The sequence below is a fragment of the Manis javanica genome, chromosome 3, assembly GCF_040802235.1.
Source record: "Manis javanica isolate MJ-LG chromosome 3, MJ_LKY, whole genome shotgun sequence".
Classification (NCBI taxonomy): Eukaryota; Metazoa; Chordata; class Mammalia; order Pholidota; family Manidae; genus Manis; species Manis javanica.
This window is the reverse complement of record NC_133158.1, coordinates 19986986-20000832: the sequence shown is the minus strand read 5'-3', so window position 1 is coordinate 20000832 and position 13847 is coordinate 19986986. Positions and strand designations below refer to the sequence as shown.

At 47.2% G+C, this 13847-nt stretch overlaps 1 protein-coding gene across 1 annotated transcript in view; it reads left to right on the top strand.

Moving 5' to 3' along the window:
• The first annotated feature begins 3893 nt into the window (after positions 1-3893).
• The window catches only part of PDZRN3 (PDZ domain containing ring finger 3), a 218924-nt gene continuing 208970 nt past the window's right edge, over positions 3894-13847 (top strand). The window contains exon 1 of the mRNA XM_037019319.2: positions 3894-4743. Coding sequence (XP_036875214.2) covers positions 4021-4743 — 723 coding nt within the window. The 5' untranslated portion in view covers positions 3894-4020. The remainder of the gene's footprint in view (positions 4744-13847) is intronic.

Below are 13847 nucleotides of genomic sequence, written 5' to 3'. Positions count from 1 at the left end.
TTCCATTTCCATACTTTATATAGCCTCATAAACCTCAGTTTCATCATCTGAAATAGAGCTAACAAACACATCTTGATGGACTATGAGGAATAGTGAATAATGAAGAATGCTTGGCACCGAGTGGCAGCTCAAAATGTGTTAGATATTCTTATCATCTTCTGATTAACCATGTTGATGGGAAGTATGGTAAAAACAGCATTTAAAATCAGTGGTGGTGAATGTAGCATCTTGATTAGGCTTGGGACCATATTTTGGTTAGAAAGCGCATAATGGGAGTGTGAAGGAAGGAGTAACGGCAGAGAAGGTGGGTGCAGTAAGAGGTGATCGTTCCACCTGTCCCCAGGGGCCAGCTGTCCATAAACATTCAGATGCTTCTGAGATCGTTGAGCATCTAATCCACATCAGAAAACCTGGCTGTTTTCTCAGGTGGCCTGCCATACCAAACATTCACCTTCCTACAGTTTGTGTCCTTGTTTACTAGTGTGATCCCTCAACTTTAACACCCCTCTCTCACTGCACTGCACTCAGTAGCTCATTCCACAGACTGGAGGGCATGTGGGCTGCTAGCAGGGCCTGACTTCAGCCGTGAATGAAAGGCTGCACTTGTTCACCGGGAAAAGAGGAAGTGCAGTTGACACTTGAACAGCATGAGTTTCAACTGTGCAGGTCCACTTATACATGCAGATTTTTAAAAATAAATACAGTACAGTATTGCAAATGCACTTTTTCTTCCCTATGATTTCCTTAATAACATTTTCTTTTCTCTAGCTTACTTTATTGTAAGAGTGCAGTATGTAATACATATACAGAAATATGTTAATTGGCTTTTTATGTTATTGGTAAGGCTTCTGTCAATAATGGGCTATCAGTAGTTAAATTTGGGGGGACTCAAAAGTTATATGAGGATTTTTGACTACATAGGGTGTCAATGTCCCTAAGTCCAGTGTTGTCCAAGGGTCAGCTATACTGAAACAAAACACAAGCACTTATTTGGATTCTTAGAATTGCAATTCAAGGCACAGATTCTGCATGTATAAGGGAACCCGAACTGTATCCCATTGAGGAGTAAAAGCCAGGGGTCTTTATTAACAAATTGCAGAAGTATTAGGAACTTACACAAGTTCTTTTCCAAAAATTATGATTGGAAGATAGATTTCACAGATGACTGGTTTTTTGACTACATCATGATGGTTACTAGGAAAATCTTTTTTGCAGAGCATCCAATTTTTATGCAGAATGTGGTGATCCTAGTCCTGGGTTCACTCATATGCTTTCGCATAGTTCAATAATTCAGTGTAGCTTCTCTTTAAAAAAAAACAGGATGAAGTATCAGTCCCCAAAATAGAGTCTCTTATATTCAGAGGTTTACACAGGTTCCTACCCTACACCAGGAGCTGACAGTCTAGGGCGCTTTAGCCTCCAGGTGGTACTGGCAGTGTGTGGTGTTGGTCATAGCTGAAGGGGTGCAGGCTGTGGCCTCTGGTAAGCGGTAACCAGAGAAGCTGCTCAATTATCTCCAACGCACAGGATGCTCCACAGCAGAAACTGTTTGACCGAAAAGGTCCTTAGAGTCAAGGTGGAGAAACCATGGCCTGAAGGGTCCTTTTTGTTTTTGTTTTTTAAACCTTTCTGGTTCTCAAGACCCCTGTCTGACAAATTCAGCCCCTAAGTCATATGCACAGTCCACCAGCTCTGACATTCTAGGAGAGGTTTCTTTTTTTTTCCTGACCTCCCAAATTTTGATTATTAAAATTAGCTAATGAGGAGTGGCTTAGATGGATGTCCTTTTTGCCTAACAAGGTCTATCATCATGTAGCCTTTCATCAGCAAGCTCTCCGTCTGCTATGGCATGTGAGGGGGTGTGACAGCTCCTAAGAGAAGAGTATATCCAAAATAAGCACTAATTTCCCATTTACGGGGTATGATGAGCTTTCCCTGTTCCTCAAAACCAGTTTGGTTTGAAGATTATCACCCTGTTGACACTAGCCCACCCTGTGAAACTGACAAGCCCACACACCTTTGTTGAAAGAATGTGTTCTTTAGTCATTATCTGAGAACCTGTGAGCAGCTTAATATACTGAGGGAGGATTTCTGGAACCTGCTTATCTGAACAAAAGCCACTTATGTTCCAGCCCATGTCCTACCAAAGAAATGCATTAATTGATTAAAGCAATTAAAAGAAAGTCTCTACCACAAGTAGACAATAAATGCCCCCAACACTGATTAGAGAACACTATAGCCAGTGACCTCAGCCCTGCACTGAAAAATCTAGTCAGTGACAACTTCTTAAAGGTCAGTTCAAAACAATCTGTAGGAACATCAAGGCAATCCTTTCACTCTGGTGAAGCACTTAAATAGCGAAGGTCATGGGGCTTTAGCAGCCACATAAAGGGGAGAAGTAAAAGCAATTAGTCAAAATGGATGCTGTAATCCCACTTTCCAGGCCTCCAACCCACACTAAGCAGAGATCCAGCTTTTCCACTTCACTTTTCAGAAACTGGCAGCAGATTCCAAATGAAAATTCCACAGCTTCATTCCTTTCTTACCAACACTGTCTGTGTTTCTTAACAATGTCTACAGCCTTGGGAGAGTAAAAAAAAAAAAATTACCAAATCCATTCATGATGCTGTGAATTGATCACCTAGGTTGGAATCCCAAACTTTACCTTCCGCACTAGAGTGTTGCTGAAAACTACCCAGCTGGGCTCACTGTATGAACTGCCTGATGAAGCTACCCCAGAGTAGAAGGGAAGTCCAGGTTCATGGATGGCCACTTTCAAATCAAGGGGAACTCCTCAGCCCAGTAGCGCTAAGCATCACTTGGAAGCTCTTTCAACATGGACGTTTTCAGACCCCCGCGCCAGACCCACTGGATCAGAATTCACATCCACATTAAAATTTGAGAAACACTGCACTACGGGACAGCTTTTTTGTTTTGTTTCGTTTGTCTTATCCCAGCCTGTTTCCCGGATTGGAAAATGGAAATACAACAGAGCAAACAGAAAAACTGAAGGAACGCAGTCCATATGATTGCAGGAGATGATGGGGAACATCTCCATGTTCTATACTTGGGAAGTTTTTTCAAGATTTTGATGTTGTGCAAACAGCATTACTTCTTTTGTAGTAAAGAAAAGTACTTTTTACGTGGAGCTAACACTCTGTTGCAACATTGTCCTGATGATTTTTGAAGGGACCGGTTTAAAAGCGCCCAGGACAACGCGTGCCACGCTCAAGTGCAGACACTTGGGAAACCGCAGAGCCAGCACACCAGCCTCTCCGACTGACAGCCCGCAAGCAGCTGTCGTCCCTGCATGTTCGCCCCGGGAGAGGTACACTTGGGTCCTGGACACCTTCCTGGAGTCCGCAGAACCCTCTGGTCGGAACTGTAGTTGCAGGAGTGTCCCGCAGGCTCTCTAATTTCCCTGGATCGAAATAAATAAAGACCGTAAGTGCTGAAGAGAGCGGGCCCCAAGATGTTTTTCAATCTCTGCAATCAGCCACCAAAAGAGGGCGGAGGAGAGGAGTAAAAAGTCGCGATTTGTCCCGGAAGGAGCTCCAAGAGAACTTGTCTGGGGGACGACAGCAGCCTCAGTAACAAACGCAGTGAGCTTTTCTCAGCTGCCGTTTTGTCTCCAATACCGTGAACTGCAAGACAGTCAAGGAGTCGCGGAAAGGAGGGCTCAGGCTAGCGTTCTGGGCGGGCCAGTCCCCTCGGCGAGCCTCTGGGTCTTCCCTCTGTCCTCTGCCTCCCCAATTGCTCCCGGCGTTCTCTCTTTTGCAGAGGGCGAGCGGGTGGGCGGGAGGCAGTTGAGGAAGGATGCGTATGCGCACGCGTTCGCGCAAATACGGCCGGAGGAGTCCTGTTCCTCGGGCATTTTCCGAGGAAGTCTGGAGCAATTAGGCTCAGTCCGGGGAGAGTCAGCGAGCGAGCGGGCGGCGCAGCCGGCTTGTCTGGGCTGCCTCGCAGGGAGGGAGGGGGCGGCCGGCCGCCCGGCGGCGACCCCGGGCCCCGGCCGCCACCATGGGCTTCGAGCTGGACCGCTTCGATGGCGACGTGGACCCGGACCTGAAGTGCGCGCTGTGCCACAAGGTCCTGGAGGACCCACTGACCACGCCGTGCGGCCACGTCTTCTGCGCCGGCTGCGTGCTGCCCTGGGTGGTGCAGGAGGGCAGCTGCCCGGCGCGCTGCCGCGGTCGCCTGTCGGCCAAGGAGCTCAACCACGTCCTGCCGCTCAAGCGCCTCATCCTCAAGCTGGACATCAAATGCGCGCACGCAGCGCGCGGCTGCAGCCAGGTGGTCAAGCTGCAGCAGCTGCCGGAGCACCTCGAGCGCTGCGACTTCGCGCCCGCGCGCTGTCGCCACGCGGGCTGCAGCCAGGTGCTGATGCGGCGCGACGTGGAGGCGCACATGCGCGACGCGTGCGACGCGCGGCCCGTGGGCCGCTGCCAGGAGGGCTGCGGGCTGCCCCTGACGCACGGCGAGCAGCGCGCGGGAGGCCACTGCTGCGCCCGGGCGTTGCGGGCGCAAAACGGCACTCTGCAGGCACGCCTGGGCGCGCTGCACAAGGCGTTCAAGAAGGAGGCGCTGCGCGCGGGTAAGCGCGAGAAGTCGCTGGTGGCGCAGCTGGCCGCGGCGCAGCTGGAGCTGCAGATGACCGCCCTGCGCTACCAAAAGAAGTTCACCGAATACAGCGCGCGCCTCGACTCGCTCAGTCGCTGCGTGGCCGCGCCGCCCGGCGGCAAGGTAGGCACCCGCCGCCCTCCCCGACCCCCCGCCAGCCCCTCTGGGCCCTGGGACGCTGGGAGCTTCCAAGAAGCATCCTTGCCGTCCTCTTCTAACACTGCTTGCCAGCGATTGTCACAAGGAGCAGGTCAGGTCTCTGAGTCAGTCTAAGTTTGGAAAGTGTGGTCCCTACAGATCAGACGCACGGAGTGAATACAGCTTCAGGGGTTCTGGAAAGTCGAAAAGAACCCCACAGCCAGGTTAGAGAAGAGTGACTGGCTTCAGAGTCAGAGCTGTGTCCAGAGGCTTTGCTGCTCAGACCAGCTAGGTGATCTTGGGGAAGTCGCTTAACCTGTTTTAAGTTTAGGAAACATGGTCCCTATACATGAGGCACGCAGGATGAACTATATCCATGCATCCTCAGGAATTCCAGAAAGACTAAAAAGAACCCACAGCCAGTGTAAAGAAAGTTAACAAGGATGCCAGAAGAGAGGCCTCCGGAGTAAAAGCTGAATCCAAACAGGGGTTTTGCTGCCAGCTAGCTGGATGACCTTGAGCAAGCTGCTTAACCTCTCTAAAGTTGGAAAGTGTGGTCCCAAGAGATGTCACAGAGCACAGAGCGAGTGAAACATAGCCAGGCACTCTCTGTAGTGTTCATCTGGTGATTCCAGGAAGAATTAAAGGAACCGCACCAAGAATAAAGTAATAATTCAGAGTGCGTTCTCTGGAATTAAAACTTTCAGGAAATGGGCTTTTGACTAACCAGCTGGGTAACCTTGCTGCGGAATCCCCATATGCCTCAGTTTCCCAAAACATAAAATAGGCTGTCAGCTTTCAGGGGGAGAAAATAGTTAAAGGATTTGGCACTGTGCCTGGTAGAAAGACAATGCTCAACAAGTGGTATCTGCAATTATCTTTAACATACTTCCCACCTCCCCTCTCCCCAGCTATCCCCTTGTTCTGGTAGTTAGTGTAATTTTAACAGCCAACACTTGTGAAGGCTTACTTCGCTCTAGGCCTTATGCTAAGTACTTCTCAGTTGTTTCCTTTTTAATCAAGTAAGGTAGACACAGTACTTCTCATTCAGTACATTAAGAAACTGAGGCCCCTGTGAGGGACAGTCATGTGCCTGGCTCACAGTTTCAGGAGGCCGGAGTTGGGTTCTGAACCTAGACGTGCCTGTCTCTTCAGCCCAAGCTCTTAACCGCAAGTACCATTTATTAAGTGTTTATTATGTGTCAGTAACTGTGGTAAGCCCTTTATAAGCATTATCTATTTAATCCTTTGGGATGGAGGAAGCAGGCTCAGAGAGGTCATGAGACTTGTCCAGAGTCAAACAGTGACTTGGAACAGAGTGAGGAATCAGGTTCTTCCCCAAAGTTCTCAACCTGGGAACGTGTTGCCATTTGGGGTCCCATAGTTCTTTGTTGTTGGGGGCTGTCCTGTATCCAGAGGATGTTCGACATCACCCCTGGCCTCTACCCACTACATGCCAATATGACTTTCTCCCCCAAGTTGTGACAACCAAAAATGTCCCCAGATATTGTCAAGTGTCTTCCAGGACAGGGGACAAAATCCATTCCTTGAGAAACAGTGTTTCGCCAACTGCAAAGCCCACATTTTCAACAAATTGGGAGGGACACAGCCATACTGCTGCCACGGTATGGTGGGCTGTTTCTATTGGCTCAGCAAAGGAGCCCATATTTGCCCAACAGGGCCCCCCGGGACCTCTGTCTTGCTTGGCCTCTTCCAGCCCTCTCCCAACCCCCGCTTCTTTACGCCAGGCCTGCAAGTTTTCCAAGCGCCCCCTCCCTGCTTCCACCCCATCTTGGCCCCCAGCCTGTCTGTCAGCTGCAGCCTCAGCAGCTGGCCGGCTCTGGGCGGAGGGCAAATATTTACAGCTCAGAGGCTCACCCAGGACCGCACAAGCCTGTAAAAAAGACTGCTGTGAGCCAGCAAGTCACCTAAACACAGGGCAAGGCTTGGTGTTTAAGCAGGCACCAGGTTTGGGGTAAAGGAGTCCCCGAATTTTGCCTGTTTATGCTGTCATCTAGACTTCCTGCCTAGTTTTAAGTGATGCTTATTTATAAATAAGCCATTCACTCGCCCAGAGTTTATACATCATTCATTGTTAAGCTAGTTTATTATTTCTTCTTGCCTTTCTGTTTTCTTTCTGGAGTGTTTGGGTAAACGCTCCGACTCAAAAATATGATACTTGAATCAAAACTGTGGATGGTTTTGAAGCTCTGTAGGGTGAGCTGGGAGGATAATCAAGGGTATTAAGTTTAGGGACAAGATGTTGTTTTATCGAGCTCACAGAAAACTTCCTTCTGGAGTCGGAGCCCTTGCTTGGGACTTTCATGCACCTCCAGTGCTAGCCTAGAGGACAGCCAAGAATGGCCGGGCCTCAAAGCTCTGCTAGTTCCTCTCCCTGGCTCACACCCTGGCTGGCCTCAGCTGAGGCCTTAGGGAAGCTTGCTTCTCTTGCACCAAAGTTAACCCTCAGTGGCCCTTGCGAAAAGCTTTTGCTGTTCCTGAATCAGCCAGAAAAAAACCCTCCTACTGCAAGCTGTTTAAGAACTTGTTTATTTCACTGGGCTGACTCTCTACCCCTGCTACATATTGTTTATTCTTTTCCCCCCAAAAAACTGGAAGGATTTATATTGCTTGAAAATTCTCAGGCACAACCCTTGTTAAAAAATAAGTCTCAGTGTCTACCTCCCTGGTACAAGCTGACGCAGATAAGAAACAGAAGATTTTCAATACTATAGCCCTTCGAGGCCTAGACTTTGTTCCCTAAAAGACTTGGCATTATTTAAATTATCTTGGGTTTCACATATTCTGACACCAGCTGAGTGTTTGGGGCTTGTTAATGCTGTACCTACATAAGCATCACTGTTCCTTTTCTAAAATGTGACTGACAGCAATGCTTCTCCAACCTTCATATGATCAGAATCACCTGGAGAGCATGTTAAATTGCAGATTTCTGAGTCTCGCACCTGGAGGTACTAATCCATTTGGGCTGGTGTGGGGCCTGAGATTGTGGTTCTAACAAGCTCCCAGGTGATGCTGATCCACCCATCACACTTGAAGTAGCTGTTCAGCCAGATAAGGAGGTTATAGGCCCAAGTACAGACATAGACAAATGTGCATTGGTGACCTCCACAGTTACGATGTTAGTGATCATTGTCTGAACATCCCTTCCTAAACATTTGAAGAAAGACCAGGTAAAGCCCTCAAACCCAGACTTCCCAGCTTTTGTGTGGTGGGTAACCATGGTCTAGAAAGGCATGTGGAGCCACATCTGGGTTCCAGCAGGCTTCCTGCTGCTACCCTTGAATACATTAGAGTTTTGATCTCAGGCTCAGTTTCCCACCTGGGCTTACTCATCTAATTCTAAGAGCAAAAGTATTCTATAGCAAAAACTTCTTTGGCTTTCTGGGAAAAGGAAAGCTCTGAGCATAAATTTCCTTGGCATTGTTGGAAAACTGAGAGTTATCCTTACTGCCTTCTTCTCTGTATCCCATATCCAGTATGCCATTCAGTCCTGTTGATCTTTACCTTCTAAAACTTCTTGAATCTGTTCACTGCTCTCCATCCCTATCCCATGACCACCTTGGTCCAAACCAGGGTTTTTCTGCTGCAACACTATTAACATTGTGGGCTGGATAATTCTTCTGTATATGTGTGTGGCAGGGAGGGTGTCCCGTGCATTGTAGGCTGTCTACCAGCATCCCAGGCCTCTACCTACAAGATGCTAGCAGCACTCCCCAAGTTCTAACAATCACAGATAATCTGGAGACACTGCCAAATGTTTCCCCAGAGGGACAGCCTTGGTCTCAGCCACCACCATCTCTTGCCTGAACCACAATTGCTCCCTCTCTGTATCGTCTTGCTCCTTTCCAATTACTTAGCAGTGGGAATGATGTCGTAGAAACGTAAACCTTACATGACTCTTCTTAAACTCTGCTATGCCTTCCAGTGTCTCTGTGCCTTCCGGCGTATGGCTGTAAGGTCTGGATCCTGCCAGCGTCTGCCTGCCTGTATTCTTACAGCCTTCATTCTCTCTTCTTGGCTTTACTGTCTCTGGTAGTTCCTTGAGTATGGCCCCCAAGCTCTTTCCTGCCCCTGGGCCTTTGCACTTGCTCTTTTTTTTTTTCACTTGGAACAGTCTTAATAACCACTCAGCACTAGATAATCTGCAAGTTTTTGAACTCTGTCTTCCTGTCTCTTGCCTTTCTGTCAGCACTTTGGGTTTGCTCTGCGCTGCATAACCTTTCAGTCCTTCCCATCTAAATTCAAATGTTACTGCTAGGAGGATGCCCTTTAACCTCATGAACTAGGTCTGGTGCCCTGAGATATTCACTGGTACTCCCCCTGTATGGTATTTATCACAGCAGTAATGGAACAATTGGAAGAGCTATGTATTATCTGTCTCCCCAGGAGGGACCCCTTGTGCCTTCTTCAGGGCTGTGTCACAGGCAGAGGTTGCCATGTGGCCATGTAAGCTTGCCATATGTGTTTGAGCCATGGATGAATTCAAGATAGAAAGGGTTGTCTTTTCAGATTGCTAACCAGGAGTGAGCTAGTATTGAAAAAGATGAGTTTTTCCATGACCCCCAACTTAATAAAATTGTTCCCAGGTTTTTAGGAGGCATTCTTTTTGTTCCACTAGATCCACCCAGATCAAATCGTATGAAGCCCCCAATCCCAGAAATGATTTTGTCCATTTCAGAACTCCCAGACATAAGTGAATCTAATAGACAATTGTATCAAAGGTGTTCTAGATGTCAAACACTTTGAAATGTATCTGAGTGTTCACCATTCAGTATAGGTTCTGTTTCTGAAAAGCTTCACTAAATAGCCATTCCACTTGCATCTAACAGAATGGCCCAGTTCAGCTAAGGGAATTGGGGGCTGTCACATCCATTTCATCTCCGTGTTTTATTAAAAATACTAGGATTTGTTTTACAGTATGTTATCCATCTGCACTGGATTTAGTGATCATAACTGAACAATCTGACTTGTGGATTGTGTTGACATTTATTTGTAAGAGTTTCTGCATTCAGAAATGGTGCTTGCCTTTCTGTATAAATACTTGATGAGTAAGAGTCTATTTATAAGGCAGTTGTGCATTGGAGTATAGATCAGGAACCTAAAAGGAAAGGAAGTCATATTCATGGAGTTCTACTGGGTGCCATATGCTTAGGGTTCTTTATATGCTATATATATTAGCTTCTCCGTCTTCTTCATTAGGTAGACCTCCTTTTTTGTTGTTATCAGACAGCTAGGTTAAGGCTGGAAGTCACACAGGTCCTAAGTGTGGAACTGGAATTTGAACCCAACACCTGACTCCAAGCTCATACACTGTTACCAAAATAAGAAAAGCATTTTTTTCCAGAGGATCCTCCCCAAAGTCTCAGACAGGTTTCCAAAGGACTGTTATTACATATGCAAGCACCGTGTGGATTGGAGATGTGCATATATGATTTTATTTTATCCTCAGACGCTGTGACATAAGATCTCTTCCCATATGACCAATTACCCTCCATATTACAGATGCAAAAGCAGAAGCTCCGGTCAGATAACTTCCCCAGCCTCCAGCCTCCTCCTTTGGCTTTGATGTGGTCTGATGGCTTCTGGCCACAGTGTTGGTGTATTCATTCCATGCCGTCAGTCCCATTTTCCTGGGTCTGGTGCACTGTGCGTGGAATATAAAACAAAACAGGTCCTGGCAGTAAAGGAGGTTCACACAAAATGAGTAAGAAGGAATTAAAGATGGTAGGCTGGATGGAATAGTGGCTCACTTTTCTCTAATTTTTATCCTAGTAATTTAAAGGGTGGTTGACAGGAAGCAAATTAAATCCTTCCAAATGTATTCTAGCAATGTATCTTCTCACATTCTTGTATACTACATGCCAGATACCGTGATGGACCCCCATGGATACAGAGGTGAACTACAACAGCCTTAACCCATGGGAATAATCAGACACCCACTTGTGTCTTTGAAAACACAATACAGGTCTTACTCTTCTTTGCTTACCCAAGCTTTTTAGCAGTGGTTTAGCCTCTGTCCTTCCTTGACTAATGGTGTTCTAACAAGCCTGTTTCAATAAGAAAGGGAAATGGTATAATAGTGATTACTCTTACAAAGAAAATAACTAACAGATGGACCTGAGCATCTGTCTTGCTCACCCTGCCCATACATACATTCACCAAGGAACCTGAGGGACAGAGACACCAAAGGGGAGGGTCTCCCTGGCGGTGGGTAATGGGCACACAGAAATGAGTCCTGGCAAAGAGGGCAGCCCTGGAATTTTGCTAGAAGCAGTTTTCAGTTGTCCTGTGTCTGCTGCTCATAGATCAAGAGGGAAGAAGTCCCTTCAGGTTGTGGGTAGCAGGCAGAGTCGGTGATACTGGGTTCATACGCTGCCTCTGCCTCAGTGTAGAGGGCCTTTGGGAGGATCTTTTCACCTCCTCTAAGCGTCAATTGCCTCATCTCTAAAATGGGATAACAACATGCCTGCTGATAGAGTTGGCTGTAGTACTAAATGAAGGATGTACATAAAGTGTCCAGTAAGACTGGCAAGCATTTATCAGACATTTATTAAGTCCCTGGCACCTGTAGATTTTTAGACCTTTTTCAGTTAAGTTGCTGAAGAAACGTTTGAATCTGGAGGTGGCTTAAAGGAGACAGAAAGGGCTTTTTACACAGAGTCACAGTATCAGTGTGAGCCTCTTGCTGCCCTGTGTGACCAGTTCTCTGGATTTCTATCAATTTTTCAGGTGGAAATCATGAGAAAGAGGGATATTCAGATCAGTTTCACTGTGTGGGTAGCACCTCGCAGCTAAGATATACAGGAGTTGGTTAAAACTCATGTGTAAAATGAGAGTTGGGGAGTTATGGATATTTGCATTTTTCACACTGAAATGAGCAGTGCCAAGGAGAGGGCAGTGAGGCGGAGCTCCCGCCCCCCTGTAAGCAACGAATGATGGTATTACAGTGGGACAGCCTTGGCTTACTTTCTGATTTGGGGAAGAAAATCTTTAGATTGGGTAACTGAAGGTTTAAATTGCAAAAACTGCAACCACCCCACGGGGCCATGAAGTGGGAATGGGGAAATGTTGTTGTACCTTAAATAAGGCTTTTTGTTGTTTCTCTGTTGGTGAAGCCAGAAAAGCAGATGAGTTGATGATAAAAATTAGAGATACAAACTGGAAAAAAAAAACTGATGGGAATAGAGATTTAGGAATTCCTCAGATTATTTAAATAAAGCAACAGATTAAAAAAACAGGTATGTTTTTTGGTCTTGGAAAGTATTCCTCTAACACTGTTTTTCAAAAATATCCTGTTTGGCTTATGAATGAGCATGTATACTATTCTGTGACACTAAGACTTTGGAAAACCTCTTTCTTTGTTCCTTTCTACTGTTTCTCCATGTCCTTTATCTTTTTCATCTTCTCCAGACCTGTTTTGTTAACAGATACATGCTGCTGAAACTTGTTGACTGTCTCATCCCCTTTCAGTCAATTTTCAAGCACCATCCCCACGACTACCTCAACTTTAGGCTTGACCAGTTTCCTCTTCTGTCCTTCCTCCAAGAACCCCCACTTTAGAACTGGAGAGAGATTTAATTATATGGAGGGCTTGATCCAAGCTGCTTTGCCTAAACACAGAGTGACAGAGAGGACACGGACCTCTTGGCGTAGGGAGTGAAGCCATCCCCGTTTCCCTGATACAGGATTCTGGCAGCCGGCTCTCCCTCCTGGTCTCCACAACCCCCACCCCTGCACATTTGTGCACTTCCTTGTCACCAGTCAGTAGACAGAGCCATTTCCCAGCCACATAGTCTTGAGAGCTTTGCATAATCTGAGGCAGAGAAGTGTCATCTCACCCCAGGCACACAGACTAGCAGTCAGTCAGTTACAGTGTTCAAAACCCACCGGGTAGCTTTCTAGTCCAGCCAGTTCTCAGCTGCAGGTCCCACAACAGCAGTAATCGGGGAACACCCATCACTGGGCAGAAAGGAGTGTTTAGAAAGAATCCACACTGACAGTGGCATGGGTGGGCTCTTGGGGCTGCCACACCGTTTAGGAGGTGGCACCCATCCAAGCTTCAGAGGCCTGCTTGTTTGGAGAATGGTGGCAGAGTTATACTAAAAAGGAAAGGGACTGTGCCCATAAAAGACAGTTCACATTCTTGGATATTAAAAAAAAAAATCCAGCCACCATAGGTGTCTTTCTGACAAAGTGCGTTTGCTGTTTGCTTTCTCCTTGTGACTTTTATTTGCCCCCCAACTTCTTGTCCAGTTAGAGCTTGAGTTGAGAGCTGAGAAGATTATGACTTGGATAATTTTAACACTGATCCATCCAGTAGTTACATGTTTGATTGTGATAGGAAACTTATTTTCAGTGAAATTATCATGAATTATTATTCAGTTTATTATCATGTTCCTGAACATCGACCTTCCATTTCTGCTTGTGTCTTACTGGCATGGGTGGTGCTCGTGGCTCAGGCCATTGTTTAGGACTTGATAGCCACACACCCCTTCCCTGGGGTTGTCATACTTTTGCCCTTTCTCAGTGCTGAAGACCGAAGCACTTTGCATGTCCACTCTACCCTGCACGAGGGGCCCAACCTCCCCCTTAGGTTAGGCTCTGGAATGTACAGTGAGGATCAGTTAGAACTTTCTGCCCCTTGCCAGGGAGATGGGGATGTCACTAGACTTCAGAATAGGCCTGGAGTCTTTCCTCTCCCCTCCAGGCTCCTGTGAGGGCTCCTCGGTCCTCTGGGGCCTGGCCTCTGCAGGGAGGGGACACAGGCCCTCTGGGAAGAGTATCAGGGGCAGCTCTAGGAAGAGCCAAGGAGGTGGCTTTCATTTCCATTTTTGCTGTTGTTTATCCCCTCTATTTTTCCCCTTCCCTTGGCAACCCATACAGACCCATCCAGACCCCTGAGCTGGTAGAATTTGGAGCATTCCCCGAGGCTCAGCCACCCCTGAGCTCCCTCTGCTCTCCCCCTCCCTGCTGCTTCCACCTCTGCCGCCCCCACCGCAGTCCACAGCCTCTCAGACTCGATGTGTGTCCTGTCCTGCTTGAACCAGCATCTGTTCCCTGCCCCCTGC